Here is a 19139-nt window from a genome sequence, read left to right on the forward strand (position 1 = left end):
CTGTACATCTGAGCAGAGCAGGTGCAGTGGCAATCATCAGTATGATCCCCAATGTGGATGGCTCCATCTGTGGATGGATGTTTGAGGCTAAGAGGGGACAGGATAGTCTGAGTGGTTTACGTACAGAGTCAGAGGGACATCTGTATGTGCTTCTATCACATGCATGCGACGTTACGTACATACGAATATGCACGTACGCGAGTGTGCGCGCCCGCACACTCGCACACACACACACACACACACACACACACACACACACACACACACACACACACACACACACACACACACACACACACACACACACATTCTGTACACAACACAATTACAGTCTGCATGGTCTCCTGCACTTCAGCCTTCGTCTGTGTGCCTAGTAGGAATTCGGTAATACTCTTAACTGCACTTTCCAAAACCTCATGAGGGGGGCTGAAATGAGAGGAAAATCAGTTATTTGGCTTCTGGTGGTGGGTTTGATTCTTGTAAACGTTTTATTTCTTTTTTATTCATGAAAATAATCTCTCTACCTATCTCCTTCTTCCTCTTCTCTTACACCTCTGTTCCTCTCCCACTTTACACGTCTCTCACTCTCTGGTACACTCCTGTCCCTGTGTCTTCTCTTCCTCTGTCTGTCTCGCTTGCAGGCAGATGCTGGCAACAGTTTTCTGCGGGCAGCCCGTTCTGGAAACCTGGACAAGGCTCTGGACCACATCAAGAATGGCATTGATATCAACACAGCCAATCAGGTGAGAGAAACAAACAGTCCCCAAATCAAATGGACTGAAGCTAATAATATACTGGCATTTCATTGTTTGCCATTCGTATTGACGCTAATCTCCTTGGAATCTTCCATACAGTTTCAACATAGATTGGTGCCACAATAGATATATATATATAAAGGCACTAAAACATGAGAATGTAACAATATCTCAGCATCAGATCCACGCTGAAATACTACAAGAATGATGAATAATTAGTCATATTAATCCTTAATACATGATTAGCCTTGGTATTTAGTGTTTGAAGTTGTACTATGTCACCAACATTAGCAGACTGTCCTGGGGCAAGGAATATTTTGATATCTGCAAAGATTTCTGCTCAAATATTTCCTGTGTATGCTACTATACTGTACATTGTGTGTTTCTACTATATTTTACATTGTCGGTTTGTCATGTTTCATGAGCGTGCGTGTGTGTGTGTGTGTGTGTGTGTGTGTGTGTGTGTGTGTGTGTGTGTGTGTGTGTGTGTGTGTGTGTGTGTGTGTGTGTGTGTGTGTGTGTGTTTTCTGAGAGCATCTAATGTGCATGATATGTCTAATAACCGCACTGATAAACCTATAACCACACTGACTGTTATGTGTTTACGTGCACCCTTGCATTAATTCCACTGTATGCATGCTGCTCAGGTAGGTAGTTAATCAGTAGTTGCAGGTGACAGCTACAGGGTCTCCCGGGAGGTTTTTAAATAGGGCAGGGGCTTCTCCTCCGCCCCATCTCCTCCATCCTGGCTCTTTTATCCTGACGGCAGATCCCAGGGTGGTCAGGGCCAGGCACACTGCTAGTGGACTAGGGCTACCGCTGCCCACAGGCTACTGAAACCGGGCCAAGAAGTGTGCGCGCGATTGTCTGCGTGAGCGTGTGCATATGATTCTTTAGGTCATTAATCTAACTTGTAGACATGGTTTCCCCCATATACCATTCACCGAGGCTGTCCCCAGCATTTTGCCATAATTGTTGTACAGTATTACCACTATCACAGGTTAGTAAAACGCATTCACAAGAGGAGGGCGCACAACAACAGTGTTTTATGTAAAGTGACATTTTATGCTGTTATCTACCAAGTAGCTATTACTGGCAATTTCCCCCGAGCTGATGAAGGGTGACACCCTATGGACAAAAATAGAACTACAGACAAAACACACACACACACACACACACACACACACACACACACACACACACACACACACACACACACACACACACACACACACACACACACACACCTTTCTCATAAATTCTCATAAATTTCTCATTTTGTCATACTGACAGCATGTTCACACTAGTCATTTAAAATTATACCGTTTTGATGTGGAATGTGCCTGTGTTAAGTGTGGTGGTGGTGTAGTAGTAGTGTGTCGTTTTGTGACGCTGTGTGTAATATCTATGAGGTGTCCGTCTCCTGGGAGCAAGGCCCAAGTGGAGGCTGGGGTGGTGGCAACCATGTCTCTTGTTGTTCCCTGTCCTCCGCCATGGCTGGCTCACTGGCCAACCACACTGCCTTACTCCCTCGCTTCCTCCACAGTCCCTCACCTCCTCTTCTCTCTCTCCATCACGTTTATCGTCCTCTCTTCTGTCTCTCAACCTAAACATCTCTGCTATCCTTTATTCTACTGTGTGTGTGTGTGTGTGTGTGTGTGTGTGTGTGTGTGTGTGTGTGTGTGTGTGTGTGTGTGTGTGTGTGTGTGTGTGTGTGTGTGTGAGCGTGCGTGCGTGTGTGCGTGTGCGTGTGTGTGTGTGTGTGTGTGCGCTGTCTTCTACCATAGCCATGTTTTTTTATGTTCCTTTTTGTCTTCCTTTATCATTCCTATCCCTCACCTCATTCTCTCTCTCTCTCTCTCTCTCTCTCTGTCTGTCTGTCTCTCTCTGTCTGTCTCCCCCCCCCCCCCCCCCCCTCTCTCCTCTGTCTGCAGTAGAGTGATGGTGTGCTGTGGTCTCCCCTACTCAGAGGAATAATATCAGTGATGTGGGAAAGGTCCAACCTCACATGTCCTGTGCGGCTGAAGGAAGGCTGTGTGAGGTCAGACCTATCCCACACGGCTCGTATTCTTCCCGGCCACGAGACCGGCGGCGTGCCATCCCCCTCCCTCCCCCCCTCCTCCTCCTCCTCCCCCTTCCTCCTCCTCCACCACCCCGCCGCTCCCCTTTCCTCTCTGTCACCATTAATCCAGTGATAAAGTTCTCCATGCCGCTCATCACGCCGTTGTTATTGCTAATGACTGCATTTGGTTTTGGAGAGCACTGCATGTGTGGTGTATTAGGTGGATTGCCGTTCCAGTGTAAGTACTTGTTGTCTGTTATGGTTTTTGTGTGTTCACTAACTTTGTGGAGGTTCTTTCTTTGTGTGTGTTGACATGGTACTTATGTTTTCCATTAAGATGCTACAGTAATGTATAGTGTGTACAGTAGGGCATTAACGACTTGTGATTCTTGCAAGTCGACTCGACTCAGTAAAAAGTTGAGTTGAAGTCTGTCGATTTTATTGTTCGATGACGTCGTCACACAGTGCGTGAACGGGGGGGGACAAAACCCGAAACCCTGTGCTCAATTCCATTGAAAAAACACAGTTGGAAAAGGTGAGAATAATTCTGTCCTTGACAATAAGCAATCCTACTGTTTGAATGCTGTACACACGCACACAGAGCAAAGAATTATGATGAAAAAATACATTTTTATTTTGTTTTGATTTTTTTTCAACTTTCGACTTTCCCTGGTGGGAGTCGACTTGTGTAATGAAGTGGACTGAGTCTTTTTGGTTAATGCCCTAGTGTACAGTATGTATCTATCTGTTTGAACATGCAGCAGACCCAGTCCCTCAGTCTGTTTAGGTCTCTTCAGTGTGAGGTTTTGCTTTGCTCTCTCACTCAGAATGGGCTCAACGGATTGCATTTGGCCTCTAAGGAGGGCCACGTCAAAATGGTGCTCGAGCTGCTACACAACGGCATCGTACTGGAGACCACCACTAAGGTAACAACACTTAGTTCATCTCAGCTCCGTGTTGCTCACAACAGTGGTTCTCAACCTTTTCAGGCTGCGACCCCCAAAATAATCATATTTTAACTAGGGACCTCCCCACCCTGACGAGCGCTAAGAGTTGAGGAATTATATTTTGTATAACACGGTTCTATTGTGAAAATAGCAGATTTACATGCTCACAACGCCTTGCAACGCAAGGCGTTGTGAGCATGTAGATCGGCTATTTTCACAATTTCTGCCTCCAATGTTTGACAATTTGGCCATTGTTTAATTTGTCATGTTAGAGGTATTAAAAAGTCCTTAAATTGTCACTTTAGAAATGTGTATATATATATATATATATATGCACACTTAAACTTTATGTTGGTTTGTTTACTGTTGAGTGAGGAAAACCAAGTTGCACATTAAGTTAATAATCAGGGGACCCCCCAAAATAATTTGGGAACCCCGACCCACAGGTTGAGAACCACTGGCTCACAAGAAGTCATCACAACTGCTCTCTCTCTCTCTCTCTCTCTCTCTCTCTCTCTCTCTCTCTCTCTCTCTCTCTCTCTCTCTCTCTCTTTACTTGCACTTTCAACAGAAAGGGAACACAGCGCTGCATATCGCTGCCCTGGCAGGGCAAGAGCAAGTGGTCGCAGAGCTTGTTAACTATGGGGCCAATGTCAATGCTCAGTCCCAGGTGAGACCCCCCAGTACAACCATGGTCACAGCACAGTGTCTCTCAGTAATGAATGCAATTGCAGAATTGGACTTGAAACCAACTGGATTCATGTCTGCCATTCTTTCTATTAACATATCCTTCTGCCTTCCTATTCTATGTCTGTGTGTCTTGGCTCTGTTCATATCATTGTGTGTGTATCTGTTGTGATGCTGCTGCCGTGCTGTGCTTGTGGCTCCTGCTGGCATACTGTGTGTGTGCGTGCGTGCGTGTCTGTGTGTGTCTCCATATGTGTTTGTCTAAAACAGAAGGGCTTCACTCCACTCTACATGGCCGCACAAGAGAATCATCTAGAGGTTGTGAAGTTTCTCCTGGAGAACGGGGCAAACCAGAGCATTCCAACCGAGGTACCAGAGAACGAAAAAAGAAAACTGTTTTTGATAAATGATCTTCCAAGTAGCACTTTGTTTGCTTCTTCTTTTTTTTTTGCAGGCTCATACACTTCTATTCTCTCATTTTCTTGCAATACCTTACTCTCAGAGTCAGCGTTGTCTTCATTCTTTGTGTCTATGTGTGTGTGTGTGTGTGTGTGTGCTCATGCGCGTGTCTGTGTGTTTGTTTGTTTTCTAGGATGGCTTTACCCCTCTGGCCGTGGCTCTTCAGCAGGGACATGAGAATGTCGTCGCCCTGCTCATCAACTACGGCACCAAGGGCAAGGTTCGCCTCCCGGCACTGCACATCGCCGCGCGCAACGATGACACGCGCACCGCCGCAGTGCTTCTACAGAATGACCCCAATCCTGATGTACTCAGCAAGGTACACATTCAGTTTGATACTGGGGTCAGATGTGCTTGGGGTGTGTGTTTTGTTAGGTGTGGGTTTGTGAGTGGCTGTGGCTATGTAGGTGTGGTCAGGTGTGTGTGTGTGTGTGTGTGTGTGTGTGTGTGTGTGTGTGTTTGTGTGTGTGTGTGTGTGTGTGTGTGTGTGTGTGTGTGTGTGTGTGTGTGTGTGTGTGTGTGTGTGTGTGTGTGTGTGTGTGTGTGTGTGTGTGTGTGTGTGTGTGTGTGTGTGAGAGTGCGTCAGTGCGTGCGTGTGTGTGTGTGTGTGTGTGTGTGTGTGTGTGTGTGTGTGTGTGTGTGTGTGTGTGTGTGTGTGTGTGTGTGTGTGTGTGTGTGTGTGTGTGTGTGTGTGCGTTTGTGTGTGTGCGTGCATGCATGCGTGCGTGCGTGCGTGCGTGCATGTGTGTGTTGGTGCTCATAGTGAATAGTTAAATAAGTAATAGCCTCAGGTGCGTTTTAAAGGTGTTCCTGAATGACATACAGTGTGTGTCCCTGCAGACGGGGTTCACACCTCTCCACATTGCTGCACACTATGAAAACCTGAACGTAGCTCAACTGCTGCTCAACAGAGGAGCCAATGTCAACTTCACCCCTAAGGTACAACAGAGAATTATTCTTGTCTAAAGTTTATGGCCGATTATTTCTCTTTCTGCCTGTGCTGTGTGTCCCTGTGGTCTTCCCGCCGGTTCCTGGCTATTAAACTGTCTGGCTGTCTGTGTGTCTGGCTGTCTGTCTGTCTAGAATGGTATCACACCTCTGCACATTGCGGCTAGACGGGGGAATGTCATCATGGTCAGATTGCTGCTGGACAGAGGGGCCCAGATTGATGCCAAGACCAAGGTGCTTTTATTGCCTTCATGCACTGTCTTCTCTCCATAAATCATTCAAGTGTTCATTCTCTCTCTTGGTCTCTCTGCTGTGTTACATCATCCCTGACTGTCACAAAACATGGCACGCACGCACGCACGCACACTCACATACACACACACTTAAAAAACACTGTCATTTCTGTCCAGGATGAGTTGACCCCCCTGCACTGTGCAGCAAGAAACGGACATGTGAGGATCATTGAGATCCTCCTGGACCATGGAGCTCCCATCCAGGCCAAGACCAAGGTACAAAGAGTCACCCCAAGATAAACCTTTTTCTATCGTACATTTTTCATATATATTGTATTTTGTGCTGGGCTTTGTCTCTCAGAACATTTTGAGTAGATCAACGCCTCATCTCACTTTGGTTTTGCCCCTTGCAGAATGGCTTGTCTCCGATCCACATGTCGGCCCAGGGCGATCATCATGACTGTGTCAAGCAGCTACTGCAGTACAATGCAGAGATTGATGACATCACCCTGGACCACCTCACCCCTCTGCATGTGGCGGCCCACTGTGGACACCACCGCATGGCCAAAGTACTGCTGGACAAGGGGGCCAAGCCTAACTCCAGAGCCTTGGTTAGAGGAACATACACCCTCAACACACACAGACACACACACACACACACACACACACACACACACACACACACACACACACACACACACACACACACACACACACACACACACACACACACACACACACACACGCGCACACACGATCAATGTATTACATCCAACTAATGCATTGTGGTAATGGCAAGTTGTTCCTCTGTGTTTTCAGAATGGCTTTACTCCCCTGCATATTGCCTGTAAAAAGAACCACATGCGGGTGATGGACCTCTTGCTCAAACACTCTGCATCCCTAGAGGCTGTGACTGAGGTGAGGGAACGGGAAGAGAGAGAGACCGAAAGAGAGAGAGAGACATTGAGGAAAACAGAATGCTATACGTTGGTCAAAGAACAAAAACATGGTTAGAGGGACATTTACTGTGTGAATACTGGATTAATTCATTGATTTTCATCTCCCCTCTCTGTATAGTCGGGCCTGACTCCCTTGCATGTGGCTTCATTTATGGGTCATCTCAAGATAGTCACGATCTTGCTGCAAAAGGGAGCGTCTCCCAGTGCCTCCAATGTGGTGAGTTCACATCAAAAGGTTTATCATAGCTGTTGCAACCAGCTCTCTGTTATAATGAATTCCCCTTATTTGAGTTTGTGTTTTTGCCTGAATGTGCTCAGAAAGTGGAGACTCCTCTCCATATGGCCTCTCGGGCGGGACACTGTGAGGTTGCAGAGTTCTTACTTCAGAATGCGGCACCAGTGGATGCGAAAGCTAAGGTAGAGATTTCATAAACAAATGCACAACACTTTTCATGCCCATGCATGAACATGAATAACCCTCATACTTGAAGCATGGTTACATACGTGAGTGAAGTATACAACACAGACTAGGAGCAAGCACATAGTACCTGTCAAAATTGTCTATTGAAAACCTGTCCTTTGGGGGCACCCTGATTGCACCTGGGGCAAAGTTCGTTCCCACCATAGTAGAGACAGGGGTTGATTCCTACACATCACGTTGGTGGTTGGGAACTTGAAGGCAGGTGGGGAGACCAGGGTTCCTCCACATCACGTTGGTGGTTGCTGGTTGGGAACTTGAAGGCAGGTGGGAGGGCAATCTCTCTTGCTCCACTAGCGACTCCTACTGGGGGAAGAACTGGTGACTCCCAGAGACTGGCATGTAGGGGGTTGGCAGTGACAGGGACTGTAAACATGGCATTGAATTGGCAATGAACGAACAAATTAATGAATTGGTTTATTCACACATGGCAGAAAAGGGTACTCAGTCTTTAAAAAGGCATCTGGATGTGCATGAATCAGAGAAGATAGCTTCTCTGGTAAGCTTTTATAAGGGAGCCTGATACAGATGAAACAAACAAACAAACAAACTAATGATAGAATTAGGGAGAAATCGAATATATATGACCACCCAAACAGTACCATACTCTGTGTGTTGTCCTTGTACTTACTCTTCCTTCCCCTGACTAGGATGACCAGACACCACTGCATTGTGCATCTCGAATGGGCCACCAAGAGCTGGTGAAGCTGCTATTGGAGCATAAAGCCAATCCCAACTCCACCACCACGGCAGGACATACACCCCTGCACATCGCTGCCCGTGAGGGCCATGCACAGACCATACGCATCCTCCTGGAAATGGAGGCTCAACAAACCAAGATGACCAAGGTAAAACCTTACAGACCTATCAGGCTATTTCCATGCTGTTTTATCTGGGCCCCTATATTGTATCTGAATTAATGTTTACCTGACCATGTGCTCCCAAATAGTCGGGTGTTCTCTTAACTCAGCGGGTGCCCACGCGTCAAACTCTTTGATGTCGCTGGAGGCCCACAACGTGTTTGCCGCGTTTACTGTATTTACAGTATTAACTTTAAATCTCACCGTAAGGTCGGGGCTACGCCTGGATGCAGCCCATTCACCGCGGGTTGCTTCAAATCGACGCTGAGAGCATCGCGCGGCCGTTTTTCTCCATATAATCCAATGCATTTCCCCATCTTTAACGCCCTTTATCTCTGATGTTTATTTTATGGCTAAAACTGTGGCCGGCTGCGGCAAAATGACCAACTTTTGATCGGCAATGAACAGTTATGATCAACACTGGCCCATACAGTATGTTACACAACAACATCCTGTATGCGGTCATGTGACCAAGTGACGTCATGACGCATGCATTGACGCATGCATTGACGCAGCAGGGCCGTATTCAATAGAATGGTGGTGGGCCTGGGCATCGAGAGGGGATAAATGGGGCTCAATCTTGGGGCACCCAATGTGTTAATATCCTGCATGTTCACTCCCATTGGTGTCTCTGCAGAAAGGCTTCACCGCACTCCATGTGGCCTCCAAATATGGCAAAGTGGACGTGGCAGAGCTATTGTTGGAGAGCGGCGCCAATCCCAACGCTGCCGGCAAGGTAGTAGTAAAAGTGTAGTGAGGCTTGAAGGACACATCAGTGTGGGATGAAGGGGTGTAGATGAGAGTGTGCTGTGATAAATAAACCTTTGCACAGACAGTGCAAATGGCGTACAGTATTAATGTGCATCACTTTTACCCTCCAGAATGGTCTGACGCCACTACACGTTGCGGTGCATCACAATAACTTGGATGTCGTTAACCTGCTGGTCAGCAAGGGAGGCTCCCCACACAGTGCAGCCAGAGTAAGAGACACACACGCACACGCAAGAGACACGAACGCACAGACACGCGCACACACACACACACAGAGCTGAGCTGCTGAAAAGCCATTTTATATTCGTTAAGCTACTCACTGCAGCTCTTCCTCGTCTCTGTAGTCATGCATACGGAATGCACATACTGTAGCACAACATACTGTATCATGCAGAGGTGGAAAGGGTACTCAAATGTTTTACAAAACTATCAATACTACAGTATCAATACTACAGTAAAAGTACAAAGGTATTGGTATGAAAATGTACTTAAAGTAACAAAAGTAAAAGTACTCATCAGGCAGAGTGTCTTATTTCAAGTTTTCAAATATATAAACATCTTTTGATATTAGCAGATCTACAAGCTCACAATGCGACGCAAACCAACGACGCATTGTGAGCTTGTAGATCGACTATTTTTAAATGGTTGAAATGTATATAGTGCTGAAGTGGTTAATGCATGTTTTGTGATAATAATGTTAATCTACAAAGTAACTAGTAACTAAAGTTGTCAAATAACTGTAGTGGAGTAAAAGTACAGTCTATTCCGAGTTGTAGTGGAGTTGAAGTAAAAGTATTGGAAATTGGAAATACTCAAGTAAAGTACAAATTCCTCAAATGTACAGTACTTAAGTAAATGTACTTGGTTACTTTACACCACTGTATGTGTTGACAAGGGCAACCTGTGTCTGTGTTTCAGAATGGTTATACTCCACTACACATAGCTTCCAAGCAGAACCAGGTGGAAGTGGCCAACAGTCTGCTGCAATACGGAGCTTCAGCCAACGCCGAGTCCCTCCAGGGGGTCACGCCTCTACACCTGGCCTCACAGGAGGGCCGGCCCGACATGGTCTCCCTGCTCATCTCCAAACAGGCCAACGTCAACCTGGGCAACAAGGCAAGCACTCTGGAGATGATGGAGGGGTTGATGGGCTTTATTTGTTGAGATTTCAACCATATAGTCGGGGAGCCACAGGCCAATATTTCAGAGACTTGTGAAAAGTGGGGCCGTTTTAGTCCAAGGAATGTTTTTCGAGCGAAACAAATGCTTGCAATGGATTCAGAATCATGAAAAAACCCTAGTTTGACCCCTCATTTGCTACTTAAAGCAGATTTATTTTTTGTATTATTTTCCTGTATAGTGAAGTCAATGGGACAGTGAATATACAAATGGCCATAACTTTTTTTCACAATGTTTCCGGCAGAGCTGGCCTCTCATTCTGTGGACCTTAATGACCAAACGAATAGATAAAACAAAAAATAAAAAGTATGTCATGACATCACAGGTCTCTCAAATTTTGGCCTGTGGCTCCCCGACTAATAACAATTAACAACAACTAATACAATCTTTTCTTTGTGCTGTGTTTTTTTAAATGATTTGACCTCTGATTTTCAACCCCTCCAGAGTGGACTGACCCCGCTCCACCTGGTGGCACAGGAAGGGCATGTCGGCATCGCTGACATATTGGTGAAGCAAGGGGCCTCGGTCTACGCTGCAACGCGGGTATGGCCTTTTACATATTGGTGAAGCAAGGGGCCTCGGTCTACGCTGCAACGCGGGTATGGCCTTTTACATATTGGTGAAGCAAGGGGCCTCGGTCTACGCTGCAACGCGGGTATGGCCTTTTAACATGGGCATGTTCTGAGAGAGATGACTTACTGTCAGAGTTACTTTAGTCCAGGGTTATTCAACGTTTTCAGGCCAAGGACCCCTTAGCTGAGAGAGAGATGAAGCAGGGACCCCCACAACCTTTTCCTAGATTCCATATAGTTTAATCGTTTGACAGCACAATCATCAGTATATTTTGGATTCATGTCAATTATTGTTTGTTTTCAGATGTTTAACCACTTGAACCGTCAATACTTAATAAACATGACCTTTCACTCTACTTAGTCAACTCTTTTTCCCCTCTACACTAAAGCACTTTGCCGAAAATAGCCGATCTACAAGCTCACAGCGAGCTTGTAGATCTGTATTTTTGGCTAAAGTTCTCAGAATATGGACACTAGGGTTCTAGTGGTTATTATAAAAAAACTGAAAAAAGTTTCTTTGGAGGCCCCCCTGTAGTAACTCTGAGGACCCCCTAGGGGTCCTGGACCCCCTGTTGAAGACCCTTGCTTTAGTCTGTCACTCACATGGAATAATGTGGTACAAGGCTAATCAACACTGGAAGTAGAATTGTATGATTACCAGCAGAGATGTCTGTCAGCTTGGTGCCATGGCAGACAGACCTGTGTTTCTCACACACAGTATGATCCCAAGGTGGAACCTGTTGAATGGCAATTCGATCGGATCAATGTATTGAAAGAATTGAAAAACCACGAATATCTGTATCTGTCTGAGTGCAGGTCTGAGGAGGATGCACAAATTCTCTGTGTGTTTGGGGTTGTATGTATCAGCTTCCCTGATTGGCCAACACAATTATTTTGGCTATTATGCCTTTATTGATAGAGACAGACAGGTAGGCTGACAGGAAATCAGGGAGAGAGATTGGGACTTGCAGCAAAGGCCGTTTGGGATCGGGTCTCGAACCCGCAACACACTGTCAGTCTACACTGACCACTGCGCCAGTGGCCCAGAGATGGTGGAAGGTACATTATGAGAAGTATGAGAGAGGAGGTCTGAGCATAAATTGAATAAAACATTGTATTGGACTTGCAAACACCCTACAATTACACCCTTCACTTTTATGTGATTATTGCCAAGAAGAGGAGTCTATGGAATATGCAGTTTATTATGAACTGTAGTTGCTACCAAAGGGAAAGGAATAGCATGGTGGATGAGCTGAGGGAGGCGTGAGTTGCCTTTTAATAACATAACAACAGAGGATAAACCAGGGGACAAGTATAATTTGGGGGGGGGGGGGGGTATATTGTGAGAAGGGGGCGGTGCAACAAATAAGAATGCCAACCACCATAAAACCCTTTAAAGAAGCAGCAGCTTGCCCTGTTTTAAGCTTGATCGCTCTGGATTAAGAGAATCTGCTAAATGCCTAAATTGTACATTTGTAAATTGTTAAATTGTATGTGAGAGGAACAGTCTATTAGCAGCCCTAGAATTATTAATGTTGTCTTCTGTGCTCATTTGTGTCTAGATGGGCTACACTCCTCTTCATGTAGCCTGTCACTATGGCAACATCAAAATGGTGAAGTTCCTCCTGACGGGACAGGCCAACGTCAACAGCAAAACTAGAGTGAGTCTCTCCCACTGGTCATGGATGAAATGAACATTACCCAGTCAAATCCTGAGTATTCATTTAACTATGAGAGTGCACAAGGGATACCACATGGACCTGTAATGGTCATTTGGTTACCTTTGTACAGGGTACAAACAGTAACGGTACAATTGTACACTCTCAGAGTTACTAATTGGTCAATCAATCAATTAGTCAATACATTTTACTGCTAAAGGCCCCACACTATAGACATGCATAGTGATTCATTGAAAATAATAATAATAATTGCGACCGTAGGTCGCAGGTTTACTATAAAAATCACACCCGTGTGAAGTGGAGCTGTGTGTGTGTGTGTGTGTGTGTGTGTGTGTGTGTGTGTGTGTGTGTGTGTGTGTGTGTGTGTGTGTGTGTGTGTGTGTGTGTGTGGATCATGTGTACCGATTTTTGTGACATTTGAAGAAAATATGTAGGAAAAGGAGGAAAAAGGGTGTTTTGGAGAAAATTCAAGATGGCGGAAAATCTATCATGGCGCAAATGGGCGTGGCCTATATGGGGAGATGCGTCATGACCCAAGGAATCCAGGGAAAAAATATTTTTAATTTTCCGACCTACGGTTCAAGAGTTACAGGCCAAAACGTAAAGTGGGGTGTTATGGCGCCACCATGCGGCCAAATGACACAATTATTTTTTATTTAATCCTTGAAATCATTATGAACCTCCTCTCCAAGTCTTGAAACTCTAGCCCCTATGGTTTGCGAGAGACAAATAATTGAATGTGAGTTTTTGCGATTCCCATTATAAGTCAATGGGGAAAATTAATTCACTAATAAATTAATATCAATTAAACTATTGAACCTTTCTCTTAGCAAGTTACTAGCCCACGATTCCCGAGTAAGCCGGTCGATTTGACATATGGCGCGAGTGTGTGGTGGCAAAACTGTGGGACTAGTAGCGTGCCGAAGTTTAGGAAGTTCAGGCTACATACAGACACACACACACACAGACAGACAGACACACAGACCCACACGGCCACGTATAGGGAGCCTGTGCTTCACACAGCTCCAAAAATCACACCCGTGTGAAGTGGAGCTGTGTGTGTGTGTGTGTGTGTGTGTGTGTGTGTGTGTGTGTGTGTGTGTGTGTGTGTGTGTGTGTGTGTGTGTGTGTGTGTGTGTGTGTGTGTGTGTGTGTGGATCATGTGTACCGATTTTTGTGACATTTGAAGAAAATATGTAGGAAAAGGAGGAAAAAGGGTGTTTTGGAGAAAATTCAAGATGGCGGAAAATCTATCATGGCGCAAATGGGCGTGGCCTATATGGGGAGATGCGTCATGACCCAAGGAATCCAGGGAAAAAATATTTTTAATTTTCCGACCTACGGTTCAAGAGTTACAGGCCAAAACGTAAAGTGGGGTGTTATGGCGCCACCATGCGGCCAAATGACACAATTATTTTTTATTTAATCCTTGAAATCATTATGAACCTCCTCTCCAAGTCTTGAAACTCTAGCCCCTATGGTTTGCGAGAGACAAATAATTGAATGTGAGTTTTTGCGATTCCCATTATAAGTCAATGGGGAAAATTAATTCACTAATAAATTAATATCAATTAAACTATTGAACCTTTCTCTTAGCAAGTTACTAGCCCACGATTCCCGAGTAAGCCGGTCGATTTGACATATGGCGCGAGTGTGTGGTGGCAAAACTGTGGGACTAGTAGCGTGCCGAAGTTTAGGAAGTTCAGGCTACATACACACAGACACACACACACACAGACACACACACACACACACACACAGACCCACACAGCCACGTATAGGGAGCCTGTGCTTCACACAGCTCCAAAAACTGGCACATCTTGTCCACGTATCTGTGGATCTCTGAAGGTCACGCCTGACACTGTGGTTCCCCTGACATATTACAGGTGATATCACAGGTGACATCACCTATATAAAAGTCCATATATGGGTATTCCCCAGAATCCCTTTTATGCCCATATATGAAGATCCATGATGTCATCGATATACATATATATCACTGGCCAGATGGCCAAGACATGGCCCATATCTGTGTGGCTCCATATATGGGTAACTGGTCCGATATACATCACCTAAAATACATCACCTTGAGGCGTCTTACTAGTAATAATCGATTACCTTAAAACGTATTGCTTCATTTGATATGAGAAATAGCTTTGAGAAATGTTGTCATTTTAGACGACACCAACATAATAATTATGAAATATTTAAAAAATAATGTTGCCAGAAGAAAATAAATATAAAAAACATAATGATATCCCTTTTCCCTTCCAGGTTGGTTACACTCCACTGCACCAGGCAGCTCAGCAGGGACACACAGACATTGTGACATTACTTCTGAAACATGGAGCCCAGCCCAATGAGATCACAACAGTGAGTAACTATGTACAAAGTATAAGCTAGTAAAACTGGGAATTTTCCCAACAGACTGGTAAATGTCTATATTACGTTCCTTGCAGACTGGGAATGTGGATTAAATAACGCTCTAAGCACGGTGACACTGGATGACACTCGCTGACACCCACAAGAGGTCCATCAGAATACTCTGAGGCAGTCACTGCTTTAATCGGATGGGCCGGAGAGATTTTGAGTGTTCATTTTGATTCACTCTTAACTAAGTAGAGATGAGCGCTCCCCTGTCAAAACCAGATTCTCAAATGTCTCCCACCCACATCTCCCTGTCTGCCGGCATTTCCCACGAAATGTACACATTTGCCTTTTGTAAAATGTCTATTTATGGGGAAATTTGGGCTTTATAATTTTCCTACATTTACCATACTATATTATACCCTTCTCCTCTAACACCCTCAAGGGTTTTTAGATGACTAGTACAATGATTGCTCAATCTCACTTGTCTTTGTGTGATAGAATGGTACATCAGCCTTGGCCATCGCTAAGAGGTTGGGGTACATATCTGTTATTGATGTCCTGAAGCTGGTCACAGAGGAGACGGTTTCAATGGTGAGAAGTTCTGCCACGCCATGTGCAGTCTTAACACTCCAATAAATGGCATTTACTGTAGAATATTATAATCATACTAGATAATATAATGCAATCAACCATTACATTACCTTTACACCTCTATACTCTTTGTGCGTCCTCAGACTACCACAGAGAAACATCGTATGAGTTTCCCAGAAACAGTGGATGAGATATTAGATGTATCCGAGGATGAAGGTAACACACACGCACGTACGCGCACACGTGTGCGCGCACGCACACACACACGCACACACACACACACACACACACACACACACACACACACACACACACACACACACACACACACACACACACACACACACACACACACACACACACACAGTGACACACACAGTGATACACACAGTGACACACACAATTCTGAGATATTCTGTGAAAATGCCCTTTATGCCAAATAATGTATTTTTGGAGAAGTGCATTTCTTGAATTCTTGCGGCACGTTATTTTGCTTTCAGTTTATGAGGCTTAATTCATGACATTTGAACTGAACACATAAATACGTCCATCTATGTGCGCAGAGCCTCCTAAACGGGTCCTTTTTTGCCTTTCACTCCCCTTTTTTGTAGGAATTGCACAGCTAACCATAGGTATGACGGTCTCCTTCTCTCTTCTCTGTGCGGTGCTTATAGGTCATAATGATTCGTGTGGCTCCATTTCAAGCTTTCCCTCTACGTCTTTATCTGCCTCTCTCTCTCTCTCTCTCTCTCTCTCTCTCTCTCTCTCTCTCTCTCTCTCTCTGTCTCTCTCTCTCTCTCTCTCTCTCTCTCTGTCTCTGTCTCTGGTGACGCTCACTGTGAAAGTGGCTCTGGTTTCTCATTGGCATGCACCGACAGCACTCGCGTCTGTCCCCTCAATGACATCCTCATTCACTAACTCTCTAGATATGTATTCTTTCCTCCATGTTACTGAGACTGGCAACAGGACTGTCGTTCCCAGTACTGCTTTCCCATCAGTGACATGACCTTCACAATCTGCACCAAGAGAAAACCTGTTTTTTAATGTGTCCACACTTGAGACTTTTTATGCTTAATCTCACAACCCTTTTGAAAGGGTCGTGAGACGAGGTATAAATTGATAAGACCATGATAATTTTTTTTAAATCAACAGGCTTCTTTGGTAAAACCAAAAATGGCAGTATTTTCACAGTAGTATGTGCTGTGTTGTTGTCAATGTGTGCAATAGGTATGTGTATCCATCATCATCTGGATCACCTTCTGCATCATTTTAGGAGTGCATGTATTATTTGCTCTACTGTGTGTGTGCGTGTGTGTGTGTGTGTGTGTGTGTGTGTGTGTGTGTGTGTGTGTGTGTGTGTGTGTGTGTGTGTGTGTGTGTGTGTGTGTGTGTGTGTGTGTGTGTGTGTGTGTGTGTGTGTCGTGCGTGCGTGCGTGCGTGCGTGTCGTGCGTGCGTGCGTGCGTGCGTGCGTGAGTGCATGTTGTGGGAGGGATTTGTTCTTATCAATAAGCCTTACTATTAAAAGGCACACCCTTGGGACAGTGATGTCACAATGTCACACCTCGGTATATTTAGGCCCCTGATAATTTAACTGATTGTCGCAGTTGAGCTAAACTTAGAAAGTAGACTAGTCGCTGTCTTAAAGACACATCTCACATCCGGCAGGGTGAAACGATAATGGTACATTCGTCTTACTCAGACACACACACCCACATCAATACGAGACACACATCTGTTGTACAGTACACACACGCACGCAATACTGACTCAGTACAAGAGTCAGTACAAGACTCAATACAAGAGGGGGAAAAACATGCATGCACACACACAGTCACGCGCAGTCGCGCGCGCACACACACACATACAGTACAGGAACCCACTTAAAAGTGCACACAGACTATGCTAACTCTTCTCACGCTGATATGCTCACAAATTCTCGACAGTTACCTCGTTTCTTCTGAGGGGGTAAGTAAAGGGTATAACCCACAGTGTCTGGGTACTCATTTATCTATACCTCATTTACTTAAATAGCAAGACAGCCAAATAAGCAGTGTAAGACAAATAGAGTAAACTCTTGAGACAACTGAATAGAGAAGGCCATACATTTTTTTAGTTTTGTTTCGTTTTGTCAATTTCTTTTTCTCGTTTTGGGGGATTTGTGTGAATTTGTGTTTGCGTGCGTGTGTCCTCTTTCACTATATATTTATTCAGAGCAAGGGTGTCCCTCATTCAAGACTTCATGGGGAGTGGGAAAAATTAATAATAATAATACATAATTGTGTTTATTCATTAGAAAACTGAATGTATTTATTTTTTATGATCATGATGCACATTTATGAACGAGAGTCTACCGCTGCTGTTCATGTACACAATGTTATATGCCCTGACTGGACTTGTCTTACAATACAATACAATACAATACAATACAATACAATACAATACTCCAGACCTTGTTATGTTTAGCCTTATGTTTAGTTTGTACAGTGATGTTTAGAGAGAAAAGAGCTGAGATTACAAGGGAATATAGTGGTCTACTGACTCTACTCTAGTGCCTTCACCACTTCCCCATGTCTAAATGTCCACCTGTTTTGGAACTCTGTCTGAGCTGTGGCCAATATTGGATGTTTTGCCATTGACCTCACCGTATGTAGCATTGTCACTAATCTCTCAGCTCGCCAACAGCCATAACTCCTTAAATCCTGGGTTATCATGTAGTCTAACTGTTTTAACAGCTCACTAACAATGCGTGTTGTTCTGTTTTCTTCTCCCCTTCTCTCTCTCTTGCTGTTTCACCAACCTGACCACGGTCTGTTCGCTCTCTTTGGCATGTTCTCTGAAGGAGAGGAGCTGTTGGGGACGGAAGGGGCCAGGTACATGAAGACGGATGACATGAAAGACCATGATGACGATTTCCTCTCCCCCAAGAAATCACTGGAGTACGAGAGAGGGATGGGCACTGCGTAAGGGGGCTGGGCGGGGAGCAGGGGGAGAGTTAACATACCAGCTACTAGACGGAAGGAAATGACACCATAGACAGATGGGATGAGGAAGACTAGGTTTAGGGGGGTGGAAATATGAAGACAGTCATTTGTTTTTTACTTTTTGTATTGTTTCATTTCTTTCCCGACAGGAACTATTCCCCAGCCATTCCCAGGATCCCCTGTGTCTCTCCAGAGACTGTTATATTGAAGGAGCATGAGATGGAGTTAGGACAGGTAGGACACTGGTTCACAACCTTTATGCTCGAGAACCAAAAGACATTTGGTTACTACCCGGCACCCAAACTTATGGAAATATACCATGAATTATTCACTAAACCCTGTTTCAAAAATAGTGAGAATTGCTGATCTACAAGTTCATTATGTGTCACAATCGCAAAGTGATGTGAGCTTGTAGATATGATTTTTTTCTACGTGAAATACTGGATATTTTAACACTTTATAATTAGAAAAATAAAAGATAAGTAATAATACATTTTTTATCTTGTTATAATGTTCTTTCTGCAACAAGGCCCTTGCATCCATATCAGGTGTTGTCAATGTATTATTTGTATACATTTTTGGTAGATATGAGAAAATAAAAACAATA

The 19139-nt window shown here is 44.6% G+C and overlaps 1 protein-coding gene across 4 annotated transcripts in view; it reads left to right on the forward strand.

Annotated features, from left to right (window-relative positions):
- Positions 1-19139, forward strand: part of ank1a (ankyrin 1, erythrocytic a) — a gene marked incomplete at both ends in the record, with an annotated part of 130053 nt that overhangs the window by 83297 nt on the left and 27617 nt on the right. For 2 of the 4 annotated variants that reach the window (XM_080739243.1, XM_080739244.1), the window contains 24 exons: positions 642-743; positions 3645-3743; positions 4336-4434; positions 4722-4820; positions 5044-5229; positions 5751-5849; positions 5994-6092; positions 6269-6367; positions 6505-6702; positions 6911-7009; positions 7169-7267; positions 7369-7467; positions 8179-8376; positions 9026-9124; positions 9270-9368; positions 10078-10275; positions 10783-10881; positions 12473-12571; positions 14864-14962; positions 15458-15550; positions 15694-15766; positions 16162-16182; positions 18391-18511; positions 18682-18766. In XM_080739243.1, coding sequence (XP_080595369.1) covers positions 642-743; positions 3645-3743; positions 4336-4434; positions 4722-4820; positions 5044-5229; positions 5751-5849; positions 5994-6092; positions 6269-6367; positions 6505-6702; positions 6911-7009; positions 7169-7267; positions 7369-7467; positions 8179-8376; positions 9026-9124; positions 9270-9368; positions 10078-10275; positions 10783-10881; positions 12473-12571; positions 14864-14962; positions 15458-15550; positions 15694-15766; positions 16162-16182; positions 18391-18511; positions 18682-18766 — 2661 coding nt within the window. The remainder of the gene's footprint in view (positions 1-641; positions 744-3644; positions 3744-4335; positions 4435-4721; positions 4821-5043; positions 5230-5750; positions 5850-5993; positions 6093-6268; positions 6368-6504; positions 6703-6910; positions 7010-7168; positions 7268-7368; positions 7468-8178; positions 8377-9025; positions 9125-9269; positions 9369-10077; positions 10276-10782; positions 10882-12472; positions 12572-14863; positions 14963-15457; positions 15551-15693; positions 15767-16161; positions 16183-18390; positions 18512-18681; positions 18767-19139) is intronic. The other 2 variants (XM_080739245.1, XM_080739246.1) reach the window with 2 other exon arrangements.

The sequence above is a fragment of the Nannobrachium achirus genome, assembly GCF_963921795.1.
Source record: "Nannobrachium achirus genome assembly, chromosome: 12".
Lineage (NCBI taxonomy): Eukaryota > Metazoa > Chordata > Actinopteri > Myctophiformes > Myctophidae > Nannobrachium > Nannobrachium achirus.